This window comes from Trichomycterus rosablanca, chromosome 3 (assembly GCF_030014385.1).
Source record: "Trichomycterus rosablanca isolate fTriRos1 chromosome 3, fTriRos1.hap1, whole genome shotgun sequence".
Taxonomy (NCBI): Eukaryota; Metazoa; Chordata; class Actinopteri; order Siluriformes; family Trichomycteridae; genus Trichomycterus; species Trichomycterus rosablanca.
In genome coordinates this window covers 21868844-21889050 of record NC_085990.1, presented here as the reverse complement: position 1 = coordinate 21889050, position 20207 = coordinate 21868844, and the positions used below count along the sequence as shown (strand labels likewise).

The following is a 20207-nucleotide window of genomic DNA, read 5'->3' as shown; positions in this document are numbered from 1 at the left end:
TTTTAGAGTATGTTAGTGGTCATTGAATCATAAAGCAAGCTTTTTTTTCCTAATCAATTTAGTTTTAACTGGTTCTACACAGACTCTAAATGTCGAGTTGCCTGTTTTAGCTCTTTAGGCTTTGATGGTGGCATAATTGGTAATTCTGGTAGGTTGTTTATAAATGCTGCTGCAGTTGCAGATGTGATGGTGCGCTTCGATTTAAAGCAATATGGTAGCTGTATATCATTAGATTATATACTTTATATATTAGGAAGGAATGATCTGAGATTAAGTCATTTTGTGGTTAAACAACCAGGCTGTCTGTCAATACTATAAGTTAATATTAGGTCTAAGGTATGTTTACAGAGGTAACTGGGTCCTGTTACATTTTGGGTAATACCTATAGATTCTACAATTGAATCAAATGTGATTTTTCAGTGGATCATGCTTAGTTTCCTAATGAACAATAAAGTCTCCAACCATTAAAACCTTGATAATCGCGATTAATCTCAGAATTTCATATAGTTAATCGCGATTAATCACATAAAAAAAAATCTGTGTAAATGTTATAGAAAACAAGGATTTTTAAGTGAAATGTTACAATTAAAATGGTGAACACATTTTATGCTAAATGTACTGATGTTAAAAACTGCTGGGACAAGAGAAAACTGTAAGGGAGTTTATTCACTCACATATTAGGCAGTAAATGTCAGATTGTAGGTTAGAATTTCTCCATCAGCAAACACTGTAGATCAGCGGTGCTTTAGATGGGATAAGGCGTAGTTATTGTAACAGACTTTTCTGTGGTTGTATCGTGACAATGGTTTGATGGACGTTTCTACACGAAGTGAGTGTGTTTTGACCCTTTGGGGCTTCCATAGTTCATGAACTAACGTGCTTGACTCAGCTTTCCGGTATTCGGTACAGAAGAAGAAGTTAATTAAGTGTAATAAAGTGTTCTGCTCCCGACAACTTGTGAATATAGCGTGTATTTATTTCTTTATTAAGCAAGTACATCACTACGACGATCGGTTACATTATGTTAACAAACCGCAAATGAAAAACGGTGGCAAGTCCGACATTAAAATGTTTGTTCTACCAGTCAAGTCTCAACATGAACTAGAATCTGCGTTAACGGCACTATTTTTTTTAATCGCGTTAAGTTGAGGTCGCGTTAATGCGTTATTATCGCGTTAACTTCGACAGCCCTAGTAAAAATACAAACAATAAAAACAATAAAGAACCTAATACAGTAAAAGCACACAGCTGTAGTCAAGTGTTACATCTGGTACAATATGAGCTTTAACCAAACGTAAAATAACGAGTTAAAATTGTGTGTAAAGATACTAATTGCTATAGTAACGTAACAACTATTTAATTACGGTAAATTTGTAACTAAAACGCTGTGATCTACTCACTAAACATTTACTAACAACTGAGAATATAAACGCCACTACTTACAGACAATGCTTGGGTATTATATTGCAAGATAATAATCAGTATTTATTTATTATTGTTTACATTACTGACTACGCTACCCCGCGTTCTTTTGCCGTAAAAGTCACATGGCTTCTTAGCGAAGGTTAAAGTTAGTTGCCATGACTACGATGTCACGTTGTCTCTTAAAGGCGCAGGAGCGCATTAAATTATAAGATCAAATGACGCGGCAGGCCGGATCTGGCCCGCGGGCCGTGAGTTTGACACCCCTGCTCTAGAGCATTAGCTTCACTAGCTGTGAGCTTTGGCACAAATTGTTGCTTTGTTCAGCACTTGGCTTGAGTTGTGCTGTAAAACATCACCAAAGTGACCAAAGGGTCCTCAACATTGTGTAAGGTTAGTAGCCAGAGGAACGCAGGGTTCAGTGTGTGACTCTTTATGCACGAAACTAGTATGGGAAATAAATATGGGCAAATAAGAAGGGGTTGGTGGACTGCACACGCGTCTGAGAGAGCATGTTTCAGGCAAATATACCATTCTCATATGTGATTGGGGTCTCCAGCAGCGGAAATGCGGTTTGTAGTTGTTACAAAAAAACGTAATGTTAAGTTTAGCCCTAAATCAAATTTTATGCCATGACTTGAGTATTAGCTAGTGGAATAAATGTAGGGATGCTAGAACAGTTAAGAAAACATTGTTAAAGACAACTATCTCTCTTTTAGGCTGAGTATGATGCAATGCTACAGGAGTTTGCTGGAGAAGGAATTCCTATCCTGGCTTCAGCTGTTCCAGCAGAAACCTTCTATCCTTACCTTAATGACTTACTTCCCTTTGTTATAAACAAATCTGTGAGTATTTTTTCTGTAAATCACCATTTTCTTTAGTCTGCCTTCTTTTGAGCATAACTTTGAGCTTTAACCCTTTTCTTTTTCTCTGGGCAGAAGTCCTCCTGTACTGTGGCAGATCGCTCCTTTGCTGTGGGCACTCTTGGTGAGATTCTGCATTCCTTGGTAGGTGTGGCTGGGGGCAGGTCCGTTGCAGGGAAGCTGTCCAATCGACTACTGCCAGTGCTTGTGGGTGGTGTTAAAGACAGTGATGCAGAGGTGCGGAATAACAGTGTGTTTGGGTTGGGAACCTTAGCTCAGGCTGCTGGACCTATCATCGCTTCGTATCCTTTAGATGTCTGTGTATGTTTTGTGTACTGTACAAAAAAAACAAAGTTTGGATGAAACTTTTTTCAGTGCTGTTTGTTTGGATTGTCCTTAACTTTGTCCTACAGTGATTATCCAATGATGCTGTCTCTTTTCTCTAACCTATTGGTCAAAGAATCAGATAGGAGAGTAATTGACAATCTGTGTGCTGCCCTGTGTCGGATGATTATGAGCCACATAAAAGGAGTGCCACTTGAGCAGGTAATAAGAGTATGGCATTCTGTGCAAATGTCATTCAAAATATTTGTTGACAGTATTAGGCAATAAAGACTTAATGTGCCAAACTGATCGTCAACACTTTGGAATATCTTGGATTTCGGTATTACTTATTTAGAAAAATGTGGTAGTTCCTGGACACCACCTGGAGCCCAATAGTGTGGGCCCACTCTAATTATGCATAATAATAACAATAATAATTGTTATTATAACAAACAGCCCACTGGGCAAGTTAAAATAATAACATACAATTAAAAAAAACTTTCAAATTCAGGCTGAAAAAAAAAAAAACTTGAATTTTTAGGCTAAAAGCCTGCAAGATTGATGTGAACCAGTTAAGCCATCCCTTAATGCCCCAAAATGGAATATAATTATAGTGCTGTTAATGTCTATAATTGCAATCATACAATTTTACAATTATTTGTGTTGCAGTAGCCAGAAATGTCTGCTGAGTCGGTTTGTACATATACACTGATCAGCCATAACATTAAAACCACCTCCTTGCTTCTACACTCACTGTCCATTTTATCTGCTCCACTTACCGTATAGGAGCACATTGGAGTTCTACAATTACTGACTGTAGTCCATCTGTTTCTCTACATACTTTTTTTTACCTGCTTTCACCCTGTTCTTCAATGGTCAGGACCACCACAGAGCAGGTATTATTTAGGTGGTGGATCATTCTCAGCCCTGCAGTGACAATGACATGGTGGTGGTGTGTTAGCGTGTGTTGTGCTGGTATGAGTGGATCAGACACAGCAGCGCTGCTGGAGTTTTTAAATACAGTGTCCACTCACTGTCCACTATTAGACACTCCTACCTAGTTGGTCCACCTTGTAGATGTAAAGTCAGATCTATTGCTGCTGTTTGAGTTGGTAATCTTCTAGACTTTCATCAGTGGTCACAGGACACTGCGCACAGGGTGCTGTTGGCTGGATATTTTTGGTTGGTGGACTATTCTCAGTCCAGCAGTGACAGTGAGGTGTTTAAAAACTCCATCAGCATTGTTGTGTCTGAGTCACTCATACCAGCACAACACACACTAACACACCACCACCATGTCATTGTCACTGCAGTGCTCCACCACCCAAATAATACCTGCTCTGTAGTGGTCTTGGGAGAGCCCTGACCATTTGAAGAACAGCATGAAAGTGGGCTAACAAAGCATGCAGAGAAACAGATGGACTACAGTCAGTAATTGTAGAACTACAAAGTGCTTTTTATATGGTAAGTGGAGCTGATAAAATGGACTGTGTGTAGAAACAAGGAGGTGGTTTTATTGTTATGGCTGATCGGTGTAACTTGTGCATTAAAACCCAAAATTTGATTGATATTACAAATATTCATTTGTTCTCCAGGTATTTCCTGCGCTTCTGGAATGCTTGCCTTTGCAGGTAGATATGGAGGAAAATAAGACTATCTACAGCTGCTTAGCTTTTATTTATTCCTGCAACCCAGCCATGGTAATTAATTGTTCATTCCTTCCAAGGCTTCCTTTCCTATTTCTTTCAATAAAAATGCACATTTTTACATTTTGTAGGTTGTTAGTCATATTAAACCAATACTATCAGCTGCAACACATGTACTGGGAACTAAGGATATCGATGCAGGTGAGTGTGCTGGGTCTTTCTGAAGTGGTTATACTTGTTGTAAGTAAATGCTTAAATATGTTTTGCTTGTATTTTTTTCTCAGACACCCAGAATACCCTTATCACATTATTCAGAAACATTGCTCAACAATACTCTCAGGAACTTGAGAGTGCTGTGATGTCACTTCCTGTTGAGAAGAGGACCAAGTTGAGTATAGCTCTTGCTCAGTGCTCAATGTCAGAGGACATTTAAAGCCTCCATTTATGTAAAAACAAGCCACATTTCAAATTGGAGTTTTCTGTACATGACACAATAAATATTTAAAAAGCATAATTATTTAAAATTACCATAGCACTTCTTTACTAATTTGCTTTGCGACAGTGAAACTTAGCAATTGTGATATCTGTTAGTGTGTTTTTCTTTCAAGTATTGTTTTGTTACTTGTTTTGGTCTGAAGCTAAGTACAATGAAAAATACTTTTTTTGAACGTGTTCTGAATTGTCATATCTAGATCACCAGTCAAGATCGACAGAAAAATAAATTTTATTAAAACACCCTGTTGAACAGTAAATGACAGTCATAGTAGCTCTTAAGTTTTTTTTCTTCTAAAGTATTTAGGTGCACACACAAACTATAGACATTGTGGGTTAAAGGCATTATTTAGTTTTCTTCAAACGTAAATCCAGTGTTGTAGCAAAACATTCACTAGTCCGACCAAACAGACCATATAGTACATAAGTATATACTTGTGCTTACTGCCCAACGTTTTTAAAGCCGTTACATGCCTTTGCAAATGTGTTATACCATTACTTTTCACCCATCACTTTTTTTTTTTTTCCATTAATTTAAAAACATGCTTTACTAACTTTGGGTACTTTTCAACTATACCTGTAAGATCTATGCAGGCAAATAACAATGGCCTGAATAAACATGAAGGTATATAGGCTTATTCCAAGAGACATCAGTTCTTAAATAATGTAAACAAACTATTGTAAGTTGACACCATCACTTAAGTTACATTTTCCATATGGCACTTTTCTGACACATTGTCATGACATGGCTTTGTATCCCAGTGGTGCGATAGCCTTTCAATTATAACTAGTAAATAAACTTCAAGTTAATTAACTAATAGTAAAAGAGCACCTACAAAATATGCTGTCTAGTGTCTTTTGTTGTTTACATTTTTTGTAATGTACTAATTTTTTTTTTTGGCTTTTAGGATTATGTTCTTCTTTTCTTTTCTGAGAACTTGAAGCCCATTCAAAAAATAATTTAATTGACATTTTATGGCTGTCAAGTGATTAGTTTATTATTTAGAATGTTTTTATGGACTTTTGCCAGTGCCCTTGCACTTCATTATCAGATCTGTATATGTTTTTCTTATACCAACTTGGAGGAAGTTTGGTTGTGATGTTTGACATCTTATGATCACCTTTTCTGACTAATACATTAGAAATTTACATGACTAATGTATATCTGAAGTTATTTATTCAGGAAAATAAAATGACATAGCTTGTAACATATGTAACAAACATAACTTGCCAGTTGGTCTTTGACATCCTATGATCAAAATAAATGAAAAATATGATCTTAACATTAAACATACATAAATTATATTTTCACTTATAATACCAACATAATTACCAACATAAACCCAGGGCTGTGTAAACATTTGCAAAAGACTACGTACAGTGACATAACTACGGGCAGTCACAGGGACCCATATAATCAGTGGCTCGTAGTAATCGGGTTTACTAATATTTTTTTCTGCCCCTTGTATTCTCTTGTTTATGACAAAAACCCATTACTTATTAGTTGTTCCATTAATTTAAAACCATGCTTAAATAACCTTTTACATTTTAATAATATCCCAAACATCTATGCAAGCAAATGACATTTACCAATGTCAATGGGGAAAGCAAAATGTCAATATCCAAAATGTCAAGCTTGTCATAATGACAATCATGTCAGTGAATCTGAAAGTATTAAAGGCTTTATAAACTTCATTGCATGTCTTTGTTTTGTTGTAAATCTATGCATTTGTTCTTAGCTGTGTCTTAAAGCCCTATAAACAGTAGTGTAAAATGTTGCCAAATGTTCAATAGTTTAACTGTTTGCTTTGACCGGTTTCCACTGTGTGTTCAGTTGAACATTGTAAGGTTATATCTCTTACTCTGTCTTCTCCCTTGTAAAGTTGGATTGTGTGTCCAAAGTCGGCATCATTTGTAGTGGCTGAAGCTTTTGGTCTGCTGTTCAAAAATAAAAGAAATGACAGTTACTTATCTGAGGCAGGACATCTTGTGATTAGATAGCTTAACTAAATGACAAAATTAGTATACAGTGGGTATAGACTGACACTGGTATACACAATACAGTATGAACCAGAGATATTTTGTGTATTGTTTAATGTGTAATGAGCTTTATTCACTAAATAACAGGGATTTCAAACAGGTGATGTCAGAAGGTGATTGTTATCATGATCATGATGACAAAAGCAGTATCCACGAAAGGCTGAGTCTTTGTTGAGCAAAGATGGGCAGATAATCTACAGTTTGTCAAAGAATGCATGATAATTTATTAAAAGGTTTGAAAACAATGTTTCTTAAAAAAAAAGATTGGAAGGAATTTGCATATTTTTCTCATAATCTCATTAAACGATTCAGGAAATCTGGAGGAAATTCAGTGTGTAAAAGGCAAGGGTGCAAGCCCAAGCTAAACACCTGTAATCCCAGATCCCTCTGATGTGACTGCATTAAGATCTGTTACTCATTGATAGCTGATACAACCACATGGGCAAGGGATTATTTCGGCAAACCTTTGTCAAGCACTACAATAAAGAGTTACATGCACAAATGCCACCCAAAACTTTATTGTGCAAAGAAGAAGCCTTATGATAACCATGTCCAGAAGCAACATTGAGTTCTCTGGGTTTGAGTATATCTGGGTTTGAAACATTAAATCAGTATTTTTGATCTTTTTTTGGAAGAAATGGACCATCCAGACTCTTAGCAACAAATTATTTACACTTCTGGCAGGGCACCTATACTGACAAAGATTGGCTCATCTGAGGGTGGGAATGCTGGAAGGGATCGTCATCGCTCAGCAGTGGGGGTCAGCAGCAGTAGAGGTTTGTAAAATATGATGGGGTAATTGGATATGGAAGAAAAATTGGGGAGAAATGCATTATAAATCTGGTTAAATACTTAATCCCCCTCTTAATTACTTAAGAAGCAATGCTACAATTATTAAAGTCATATTAGCAATACTTATATCATCATCAAAATAGTTAAAGGAGTTTCTAACCTGACTGAGTCCATGGTAGAATGGCGATGCCACTACGACAGTATGAGCGGTCAGTGTGTGACTCTGTGCTATAGAGAACCTCCTGAGGCCTGGCATTACCCGGATGCTGTGCTTTCACTCGTACCTCCAAAACGGTCACCTCCTTCTCTTTTAGTTTGCCTGATTTGCTCCTTACTTGTGTGCGCTTGCTGTCCACCCAAACCACATGTTCCTTTATGGATGAGCTAAATGTCAACATAAATATATATTATTCAATATACAAAAGAACAATGATTGGTGACAACAGATGGCACAAGTACACACATTTCTAATTTGAGTAAATAAAAATTTTCAATAATTTGGTATAAATGTAAAATAGTATGTCCTTAACAAAGTAAAAAGTAGCATTGTTTCCTGTTGTTAAAATAAGGGGTTCTTTGTTTAATTAATTAATGCAATAATCTAAAATTTTGTAAATCAATTCCCACTGTAGTTGTGAAACTTGTCAAGCTTTGTGAAGCCTTGACAATTTTCCATATTGCCTAAACATTATCAGATGTTCACACATGTGCTAGATCTTGCAGCCCCTAACACCTGTGAAAATGCCTGACTCTAATTCTATTTTTAAATTAACATCTAATCATTTACTTTTGCCATTTACAGATACAGTGGGGCCAAAAAGTATTTAGTCAGCCACTGACTGTGCAAGTTCTCCTACTTAGAAAGATGAGAGAGGTCTGTAATTTTTATCATAGGTACACTTCAACTATGAGAGACAAAATGAGAAAAAAAATCCAGGAAATCACATTGTAGGATTTTTAAAGAATTTATTTGTAAATTATGGTGGAAAATAAGTATTTGGTCAATAACAAAAGTTCAACTCAATACTTTGTAACATAACCTTTGTTGGCAATGACAGAGGTCAAACGTTTCCTGTAAGTCTTCACCAGGTTTGCACACACTGTAGCTGGTATTTTGGCCCATTCCTCCAAGCAGATCTCCTCTAGAGCAGTGATGTTTTGGGGCTGTCGCTGGGCAACACGGATTCCACAAATTTTCTATGGGGTTGAGGACTGGAGACTGGCTAGGCCACTCCAGGACCTTGAAATGCTTTTTACGGAGCCACTCCTTCGTTGCTCGAGCGGTGTGTTTGGGATCATTGTCATGCTGGAAGACCCAGCCATGTTCCATCTTCAATGCTCTCACTGATGGAAGGAGGTTTTGGCTTAAAATCTCACGATACATGGTCCCGTTCATTCTTCCCTTAACACGGATCAGTCGTCCTGTCCCCTTTGCAGAAAAACAGCCCCAAAGCATGATGTTTCCACCCCCATGCTTCACAATAGGTATGGTGCAACTCAGCATTCTTCCTCCTCCAAACACGACGAGTTGAGTTTTTACCAAAAAGTTCCATTTTGGTTTCATCTGACCACATGAAATTCTCCCAATCCTCTTTTGGATCATCCATATGCTCTCTGGCAAACTTCAGACGGGCCTGGACATGTACTGGCTTAAGCAGGGGGACACGCCTGGCACTGCAGGATTTGAGTCCCTCTCGGCGTAGTGTGTTACTGATGGTAGCCTTTTTACTTTGGTCCCAGCTCTCTGCAGGTCATTCATCAGGTCCCTCCATGTAGTTCTGGCATTTTTTCTCACCGTTCTCATGATCATTTTGACCCCACGGGATGAGCCCCAGATCGAGGGAGATTATCAATGGTCTTGTATGTCTTCCATTTTCTTACAATTGCTCCCACAGTTGATTTATTCACACCAACCTGCTTGCCTATTGTAGATTCACTCTTCCCAGCCTGGTGCAGGTCTACAATTTTCTTTGGTCTTGGCCATGGTTGAGTTTGGAGTCTGACTGTTTGAGGCTGTGGACAGGTGTCTTTTATACAGATAACGAGGTCAAACAGGTGCCATTAATACAGGTAACGAGTGGAGGACAGAAGAGCTTCTTAAAGAAGAAGTTACAGGTCTGTGAGAGCCAGAAATCTTGCTTGTTTGTGGGTGACCAAATACTTATTTTCCACCATAATTTACAAATAAATTCTTTAAAAATCCTACAATGTGATTTCCTGGATTTTTTTTTCTCATTTTGTTTCTCATTTGTACCTATGATGAAAATTACAGACCTCTCTCATCTTTCTAAGTAGGAGAACTTGCACAATCAGTGGCTGACTAAATACTTTTTGGCCCCACTGTATGTACATTTCGATAATTTTTTTTAAATAAATGAATGACCAAATAATAATATTGTGTCTCTAGTTCTAGATTCTAAATTACCTAGACTGTTTTTTATAGCAAGTAGAATGTTACAAATTTGTACATGTAAAAATCTGAATATATAGTAAAGGATAATATTTATTTATGCATTCAGAATATTTAGAGTGCAATGCACATACATACAGTATGTCTACATTTTGGGAATGCAGGTAAAATATAACAAACATAGTTTTAACCCTATATCAGAAAAAGTTAATATACATCTATTCCTGCATTTCAAGCTTGCTACACATTCCAAAAAAAGTAATAAAAAAATTATGTGATTTCAAACGGGTCATGAGTTGGTACAAAAGTATCCACCAAAGGTTTTGAGGAACAACGATGATCAGAGGATCTCCAGTTTGTCAACAAATGCGTGAGAAATGTCTAAAAACAAATATCCTTAAAGAAAGATTGGAAGGGATTTGCATATTTCTCTTTCTACAGTGCATTATATCATTAAACGATTCCCAGAATCTAGAGAAATTTCAGTGCGTAAATAGCAAGGGTCTAAGCTGAACACTCATGATCTTTGATACCTCCGTATAATCAATAGCTGATAAAACCACATGGGCAAGGGTTTTGTATGAAGGAGTTACATTACAAAGTGGTAAATGCTTTACCATCCCAACTCTTTAGAATAAGCTGTATGCTTAAAATGCAGGAATGGATATATGTTACCAAAAAAAAAAAAGGAAGAAGTTGACCAGAAAAAAACATGAATTGTCTTGGGTTCATACTGTCTCCAATTAAATAAAAGTCAAAGTAATTGTATATGTGTATATTCATAAAGCACTTTTAGGTACATCTATGTGGTACTTACATTCATTATTTTATTAGCCACACCTATACAACACAAATGAAAATTGTGGGTATAGAATATACATTTATTGACTGCGGCCTATCTGTTGCTCAGAACACTTTGCTACTCTCTGTACCAAATTTATTAATCATACGAGATTTCCCACAGGACCACTTAGTGATGATGGTGGGTGTGTGTGTGTGTGTACTGATATAAGTGTATTAGATGCAGCAAAATTCCAACTTTACAAGTGTATAAATGAACAACTGCTGTAATTTTGTAAATGAAAGTCTTTAAGGGTTAAAGTAGCAACAATTCCAAACTAAACAACATATTTATGAGTTAATGTAGATATAAGCATAGCAGGTAAGATGTTGATGTTGACAACATATTAGGTTAAGATTAAGGACTCACTCATCAATGCCCAGATCTGCAAGTGTGGTGTTCAGGAAAGGAAAAACCCGGTCTGCACTTATAATCTCAATAGGCAGGGACACACACATTGGAATGTCTTTTTCCACCTCACTTCGTACCATTTTTTCTTCATAATGGAATTCTGAAGAATTCTTGGTTGCAGCACTGGTTACCTGGACCTCCTGAATTTCACCCCTATCCTGGGACTTCTGATGTCCCCCATCCTGGGACTCTCCACCCGCCAGCTTGACTGAAAAAAAAAAGTCCTTTTCAGCTTGATCTTTTGAACAGGATCTTTTTTTTTTTTACTCCAGTAAATTCTTTCAAGTGCCTATTCTGTTGGGTAAAACTAACTAAATAAATAAAATTCTCCGCCTGGTAGACCAATACAAAATAAAACAGGAAACTAAAGAAGTGAACCTTATTTTCTCTTGTTTTTCATCTTCAAGTGATGTGTGCTGGGTGTGGAGATGAATTTAGATAGATTCTGAAGCATCTTTCAATTTAACTGGTCAGTGAGAATGTGAACAATGTAGAACCAATCTGTAAGGTCTATTAGACTGTCAAACACAGATAATTGAGTGTGACATATGTTTATTTACGTTGCTGGGTCCACGCTGTGTTTGTGCAGCCCTGAAGCCTACCTTCTAATAAAATGACTAATTCTCATCACCTTTGTGTAGCTTTTGGACAGAACTTTTAGTGTTCATCATCATCCAAGTCCAATGTTTATTTATTTTTTGTTCATTATTCAGTTATCAGACAACCAATTCATCAGAATGCATCACTAAAATTAACACTTTCTCATTTACTTTTACCAAATGGTAATTAAGCACAGTCAATTCACTTTTTTGGGATGTTGAAGAAAGCTAAAGTAATCAGAGAAAACTCACACTGACAAAAGGACAACAAAGCAAATTCGTCACAGAAAGTGACTGGAGGCCAGTTTATATTCAGATTCCCAGAGCCAAAATCTATTGTTTTCTTTTTAAATTATATGATACAAACTAAATTCTAAAAATGTTTTGACAAGAATAATGCAAATAAAAATGAAAGCAATGATTTATAACTCTATCTTTTGCAGATATGCATTTAAAAACTGCACAAATAAGAGATATACTGTATAAGGTTTTACCTTATTGATCAGGGGTCCTCAAACTTTTTAACCAAAGGGCCAGATTACTGTTCTTCAGTGTTTCGGGGGGCCGGACGGCAGGTGAAATAGTAAACACACCCAAAAAAGCTATTTACTATGTATACTGGATGTATTGTCTGTGCTTTGTATAATTGTAGTTCATAATGATAATGCAGAAATTTTATTTATTTTAATAATTTCCATTATCCTACCTCATACAGTTTCCTTAAAAAATCAGTGTGAACTGTGAGCCTGCTTTTGCCTGACGAGAGTAAGCGTCAGGTTCCATATTTGTTACTGCCAGTCATAATAGCTAATAAATGTTGATCAGTGAGTCTGGATCTGGTTGGAGATTTAAGGTGTTTCAACTTCGAAAAAGTCTGCTCACAGATGTACTGTAGATGCTGTCGAAAACGGTAGTTACTTGAGTGCATGTTTTATTGAGATCGGGGAGCAATGGAAAGAGAAGCATAAAAATTAAACAATGTGCTTGAGTTTTGATTTTGGATGCATAAATGCGTTGATCTCCGGGAGCAGGTCGTTAAAACATTTCAAAACTCGCCCCGACTCAGCCAGCGGATCTCAGTAAAGCACATCTTCAGCTCAGACAAGAATTCCTGAAACTGCCTGTAGTTAAGAGCATTAGCTTTAATGAAATTAACACAGGACACGAGGATTTTCATAACGAAATCCCACTTAACTGCTTTGCAACACAGTTCAGTGGCTGCGGTCACTCATCTCTCTATTGATGCGCCAATCACTCCCCTCATGCTTGGAGCGCCACCCGTTGGATCGCTGCCGTACTGAGACTCTGGGTGGCCAATTTTTGTTTCCTCTGTTATTTTTTTCCCGTTATAATACTGTGAGTTCGAAGATGAACAGTGGCCAGACAACATGTATTGTTGCTGTGGTTAAAGGGGCCGGTCAAATTAAAGCATCCGGTATACGGCCCGCTGGCCGTAGTTTGATGACCCCTGTTATTGATGCTTGTAAACAAACTTCCTTATTTAATGGCTGCACTTTAGAAAAAGGTGCTATGTGAAAGCACTGTTAATGCTGAGGGGTACATATGTAGTTTAAAGCAACATACAGTAGTGCTTGAAAGTTAGTGAATCCAATACAATTTTATATAAAACATCAGATTTTTACAGCAGTTGTAATAGTAGGTAAAGAGAACCCAATTCAACTAATGAGACAAAATATTACACTTAGTCATTTATTTATTGATGAAAATGGCAAAATTTTGTGAACCTATATTAGCAAATTAGCAGTTAAAGATGCTTTCAATTAATGGGATCACAATCAGGTATGCTACCCTGTTTTAAACATCAGGAATTAGTAACACATGTGGTAGTATCAACATTTGGGCCTGTTTTGCTGCATCTGGGCCAGGATATGCCATGCCATATTAACAATGAAAGTCGAAGTCCCAACATTAATCTTAAAGAAATGTTGTGGAACTAAGTTAGCAGTTTGTGTGTGGAAACCAAACAACATCCCAGAGTACAAACTGCTTTGTTTGGAGGAATGGGCTAAAGATCAGGATTGTTAATTTATTGTGTGCTGTCAGCAACATGGGACATTTTAATCACCTCAGAATAAGTGTTGTATCAATAACTGTGCCCTGTGTTTATGTATGTGTCACATATCACAATCACTAATGGAATGTCACAATGACTTATGGAATCATGCTTTGCACTCTTCCTTCCACTTTTCATTAGGGAATTGCCCAGCTTGTGCTACATTCCAATGTTACCATTCAGACTCAGTTTTGAAACAAAGCAGCATAATGACGCAGCATGTACTGAGGGTGCCTTTGAGGTAATCATTTAAGAGTTTTTTCCACCACAGGTCACAGGTAACATGACATGCAGTCTTTTACAACATTTACACAATCCTAAATCTTAACTAAATATTATTGTGAATATTATTGGGTTTGCAGGGCTATATAGCTGCATGTTGTCTACATAGCAGTGGAAGTTGATGTCATGTTTATGATTTTTTTTGTAAATAATAGAGGTCCCAGTATTGACCCCTGTAGAACACAATATTTTTTTTAGCATAATTAACCATTAGATGAACCAAAAATTTATAATTAACCAAAAATGCCAGTCCTTCAACACTTCTGTGCGCCTATCCAGTAAAATAATATGATCTACAGTATCAAATGTTGCACTAAGATCTAAAAATACAACAAAATAGATAGATACATTAATTATAAGAAGACATTAATAGATCATTAATTACCATTATTAATGCAGTTTCAGTACTATGGTTGGGTCTAAATCTTGATTGAAATGTTTCATGAATGTTATTTCAGTGTCGGTAAGAGCATAATTTTGGGGGAAATTTCTTTTTCTAGAATCTTTAAAACAAAAGGAAAGTTTGATATCTGTCTATAATTACACAGCACGTATGAGTCAAGATTGGGCTTCTTAATCAGGGGTTTAATAACAGCACATTTAAAAGATTTGGGCAATTAAAGGTTCTATAATGGCATGGAGTAATTCTTTAAGTGTGTTGGAATAGGGTAAACTAGGTAACTGAAGTTAACAGTTAACTGAAGTTAACAGTTAACTGAAGTTAGCTCATTTTGAGAGATTGGATTAAAGGAATGTAATTCCTTTAAAATATAAAATATCAGCACTCATGATGCTCAGGGTTTATTGCTGCTTACTGTGTGAATGATGAACACTTTGAAGTTGTTTTATTTTATCATAAAAGATTTTTTGAAAATCATTAGTACACTTGAGTGGTATTTTAAATTATGTTGCTGTTACATTTCTTTTAAGTTCTGATACTATATTAAAAAGGAAGCATGGATTATTTTTATTCTCTATTAAAGAGGAGACATATAAAGAGCTGGCTTTTTTAAGGTCATGTTATACTCAATTAGGGCATTTTTCCATGCCATCCTACACATTTCCAGTGTAGTATCCCATCATTTAGTTAGATAGTGATCTGAAAATAAATAATTTTGTGGTAGAACAGCAGGCTTGTATATGTCAATACCAAGAGTTAATGTGTAAAGAGTAAATCTGAGGTACTTTTACAGTGGTGAGTAGATCCCATCACATATAGATTTTGTAATATCAAATGCCTTATCAGTTGACAGTACTAAATTGGAAAGAAAGTCAGCAAATTCTCTAAGAAGCTCAGAATAAGGACAAAGGGGGCTGGCAAATAGTAATTAGCTTGAACATATTTCATTTTGGCAGCAAGGTGGTGCAATGGGTAGAACTGTTGCCTCACAGCAAAAAGGGCCTGGGTTTGATACCCTGGCCAGGCAGCCAAGGTCCTTTCTGTGTATAGAGTTCAATCAATCAAATAGCTTGCATCAATCAATTATGTACATTACTTTATAGTACAGTTGCCAAAGAATTAGGAAAAAATAATAATATAAGAAATGTGAAACAAAATAAAATAAAAATACAGTTACCATAATGGTAAAACAATAATTGTGGTAGGGATATTGAGAAGTATTTGGGGTGGAGGGGAGGTTTTGTAAGAATGGGTTGGGATAGTTACGAATGATACTCTCTAAGGTGATGACATACAACCCCAAACCAGAAAAAAGGATGAAAAAAGGGGAAAAAACTAAACAAAAAAAAAGAATAAAAGAAAACAGGGTTTCTTGCAGTTACTTTTGACTTTTTTTTTAACTTTACTTTGACTTCTTAAGGCATGGAACAATACAGACTTGTCATTGTCACATTTTTCTTTTGAAATTCTCCACATATTCTTCATAAGGACTGTGTCAGTCTACATACTGACATGATTGACATTAACTCAGGTGATGGCTGAGGCCCTGCAATGGATTGGTGATCTGTCAAGGATGTTTTACTGCTTTGCACCTAGTGATTCTGGGAAACTGTACCCACCACTACCCTGACCAGGATAAAGCAGTGGTACAACATGACAATGAATTAATGAATGTTACTGGTCTTTCTGATGTTTACTGCCCAGGCCCAGTTCTCTGCCCAGAATTCTTTTTAAGCAAGTCCAGGTGCTGTTGTTGGCCATGTACAGTAGGTGACAGCAGTACCAAGTCATCTTCGTAAAGTATGAATTTTACAATAACATAAATGTTAACCTGTGTCAAACTTGAGCTGCATCCCTGTCATACCCCTCTTTCTTGAATAAAGAACTTCAATTCTCAATTGTGAAATGCTTTTTAAAGTTACCAAAACAAGCAAATATAATAATAATAAATATATTTCTCTGGTATTTCTAGTTAATTATGGTATGAATGTGGTCAGCAGTAGGATGATTTGAGGAAAGGAAGGTCAGAATTCTGTAATTTAAAAACCTTCTCCCGCTTACTGCTTACACAGATGCCTCTGAGATTATTCAGGTCCATTTTGTCTCCACTTTCGTAAATGGGTTTAGTAATGCTTTGACTCCAATGGTCCAAATGCAGGAAAAGATTAAATAATTTGAGCAGCTCCCTCTGTAGCTCTTCAGAATTGCAATTTGAATTCTGACATGGCCACAAGCTGTTTTGGTTGAATTCTGTTAGTGTAATTGTTTGGTCTAGTGTATTTTAAATAGAATGTTAAAAAAAAAAAAACATCAGCCTGCAATTATTTATGTATTTATTGATCATTTTTAAAACAAAGTAGTAAACCTTAAGAACAAAATGACATAAATTATTGATTATATACAACTTAAAAAATAAAATACATTTTGAAATGTTTTTAAAATGTGTTTAAAACTCATTTTAAAACTTGTCTTAACATATTGATTTGTGTTAACTTTAACTTTTTATCTTATTGAACTGCAAATGTAAAATACACTTTAAGGACAAAAGTATTGGGACACTCATTATTATTGAGTTAATATATTTCCATTTCCGTTACCTTCAGTATTACTGTTTCTCTGTGCACAAAGCAAGGTCAATAAATGGTTTGACAATACAGAGCCCTGATTTAAACTTTGTTAAAAACCACTGGGATACTTTGGAGTGATGATTGTGAGCAAGGCATTGTTGTTTAACGTGAAGGTGATGGTGCCACCATATTACTGCCCATGGTTTTGAAATAGGGTGTAAGGTGTCCAGATACTTTTAGTCATATAGTGTATTTATTATGTGACTGAAATCTAAATCTTAAAATTCTGTAACTGTTTTAGTAATGTGCATATATTATCTTTAAAAAACATACTGGAACATATTAAATACCTTGAATATAGATATGTGTGGAGGTTCTTAAATGTGATCATGCAGTCATTTTTCGCTAACCATGATAGTTCCATATGGCTCAGTTTGACTTACAACCAACTTCTTTACACACACCAACTCTGCAAACAACACAGCAGCACATCAGAATGTTAGAAAGAAGACCAACACACACACACACACACACACACACACACCACTTTTACCATCCCACTTTACCTAGGATAGTGTAGAATAGGTGAGCTGCAGTGTTTCGGTCAGCCTTAAGTGGGAGCAGTGAGTTGAAGAAGACCTTTTCAAAGCTACCCATTAATTTGTTTATCATTCTACCAGATAGAAATGGGGAACACAATTAAAACACTGAATAGTTGATCATTTCATTTAGACTGTATTAATAATCAGTTAGTGCATTACCTAAGTAGGATGTGTGGACTATCATGGTTTTGAGCATTTTACTAGGACATTTTTCTTTTTCTGTTATGAATGATTTGTATTGTATCAATTCATCTGCCAGGCTCATGTTCAGATCTGAAGGATATGCTGCAGCGAGTGAGTTAGCCTTTAAAGTGAGCTCACTGTTGGACATATTGTCAGGCATGAAAAGAACATCAAATAGCTCAGTTAAGTGTGTGTATGCATTCAAACTGCTTGAAATTGCTTGTCTTAAATTTAAATAATTGCAAAATTGCTAAATTAATTTGTGTCTCTGCGCTTAAGAGAAATTGAACATAATAATTTTGAAACAATACAAATTCAGAAACATTAAGTAAGGGCCTGAATCGCATATTTGCAACAAAACGTCTGTTATGAAATATGGTAGCTTGCCTGGCAATTTGTAGGTCCCTAGAAAGTCAAGGAGCCATGGTAAACGACTTCTATGGAAGTCAAGGGCCCCATAGCAGGGGCTCTCGTGATCAAGGGCCCTCTAATGGTATGCCCTGCTCTTCTCTAGGGCCCCCTGGTAGGGGCTCTCATAACCAGGGCCCTCTAAAAATATGCCCCCCTCTTTCCTAGGACCCCTAATAGCCAGAAGTCGAAGTCAGAGCAGTGCCACAACGCCTCATCCATTTTCATAAGGGGCCCAAAAGCATGGCTAGGGCCCAAAAGCATGGCTAGGGCCCAAAAGCATGGCTAGGGCCCCCAAAAGCATGGCTAGGGCCCAAAAGCATGGCTAGGGGCCCCAAAAGCATGGCTAGGGGCCCCAAAAGCATGGCTAGGGCCCCCAAAAGCATGGCTAGGGCCCAAAAGCATGGCTAGGGGCCCCAAAAGCATGGCTAGGGGCCCCAAAAGCATGGCTAGGGCCCCCAAGAGGCCCTGGGGTCAAAGTCCCTAATAGTCAGAGGATCCTTAAAATGGAGGGCCCTCGGAAATAAAAATATATTGTATCATAAATGTTGATAGGCATCGCAAAATGTTTTGGGCCAGGGCCCCCCCGGGGCCCCCTGACCTCAAGGGCCCCTGGGCGCTGGCCCCACTGGCCCGGTCAGTAATCCAGCCATGGAAATAGGACAATGATATTTTTAGGATTTATTAATGGCATCTTGGGATCATGTTGTCTGCAATTAAATAAACGCCCAAGTAAATGTAAGACACAATACATATTTTATTTGCATTTGTCATACTGTTCCAGCTTTTTCTGATTTTGGGGTTGTATTACATTTTACAAAAATGTTCCAGCAATTTCGGAGAAGGGGGTTTGTGAAGGTGTAAACAAATTGAATGCAAAACTAATAAACGTGACCCCTTCTCTATATACATTTTATTTCACTGATACTGGCTTTTTTAGTAAATACAAAGGCCAAAACACCAAATCATTCCTTCATTTTTGAAGTTATAAAAATGATATTTTTTGTTAATTTAAACATAAGAAAAGCTGTCAAATTAATTGTATGTTTTTATTTGGCCAAACCTTTAATAATGAAGTTACCCAGAAGGACATTTTTAAGGATATTAAGATGTGCTAAAATGTTCCATGCTAACCTGAGAGTTCAGACAGGACAAGACCAGGCTCTGCAGCTTCTCTCAGTAGCTGAACAAGATTTGCAATTTTAAGTCATTTATATCTGACTTTTTTTTTTTCAGACAAATTTACTAACTTAACTTCCTTTAAGAACCTGGAGTACACTGTAAACTTTAGTTAAACACAGCTTATTGCCAGAAATCTCACACCTCTTTACTAGGCTGTCCTCTCCTCCACTTATACTTCTCTTCCTCCAAGCCCCTCTCTTTCTCTGTATCGGACATCTTCCCAACTAGTCCGTGATGGAGGATAGCAGGGACACAGCAATGTTTCCATAGTAACTGAAGGTCATGGTGGATAAGCACTACATTGATGCAAGTGAAATTGAAAATCATTTTTGTAATTTTGTAATTTAAACCTTTTTAAATTGTATTTTTATTGTTATTTTCCAATTAAATTTTAATTTAGCATGTGTGCAGTCCTGAACCATTCAGCTTTCTTTCCAGTTTTATTACCATCTAACTCAGGGGTTTTCAACCTGTGGGGCGCGAGTGGCTGACCGGGGGGGCGTGGCATCACGAGATTATTATTATGAACCGGTGGCACACGAGATTGAGCCGCTCCATGAAGGGGAGGGGGGCGTGAGCCGTGCCTCATCAAGGGGAAGGGGGCGTGCAGGAATCCGCGCTTGGCATCCGTGTCTGAGCGCTGTTTGCGGAAGGAAGCTGAGCGTGGTA

At 37.0% G+C, this 20207-nt stretch overlaps 2 protein-coding genes across 3 annotated transcripts in view; one reads left to right on the top strand and one right to left on the bottom strand.

Moving 5' to 3' along the window:
• Window positions 1–6724, top strand: part of ipo4 (importin 4) — a 42507-nt gene extending 35783 nt beyond the window's left edge. For both annotated transcript variants that reach the window (XM_062991048.1, XM_062991049.1), the window contains 6 exons: window positions 2142–2267; window positions 2361–2587; window positions 2699–2831; window positions 4205–4309; window positions 4387–4456; window positions 4540–6724. In XM_062991048.1, the coding sequence (XP_062847118.1) occupies window positions 2142–2267; window positions 2361–2587; window positions 2699–2831; window positions 4205–4309; window positions 4387–4456; window positions 4540–4688 (810 nt within the window). In that variant the 3' untranslated portion in view covers window positions 4689–6724. The remainder of the gene's footprint in view (window positions 1–2141; window positions 2268–2360; window positions 2588–2698; window positions 2832–4204; window positions 4310–4386; window positions 4457–4539) is intronic.
• Window positions 6606–19754, bottom strand: si:ch211-196f5.2 (uncharacterized protein LOC556372 homolog). Its single transcript, XM_062992280.1, has 5 exons — window positions 19680–19754; window positions 19491–19539; window positions 11200–11449; window positions 7740–7963; window positions 6606–6685 (listed from the first exon to the last, which is right to left on the bottom strand). The coding sequence occupies exons 1-5, from the start codon at window positions 19752–19754 to the stop codon at window positions 6606–6608; spliced, it is 678 nt and encodes a 225-aa protein (XP_062848350.1).
• Between the last annotated feature and the right edge of the window lie 453 nt (window positions 19755–20207).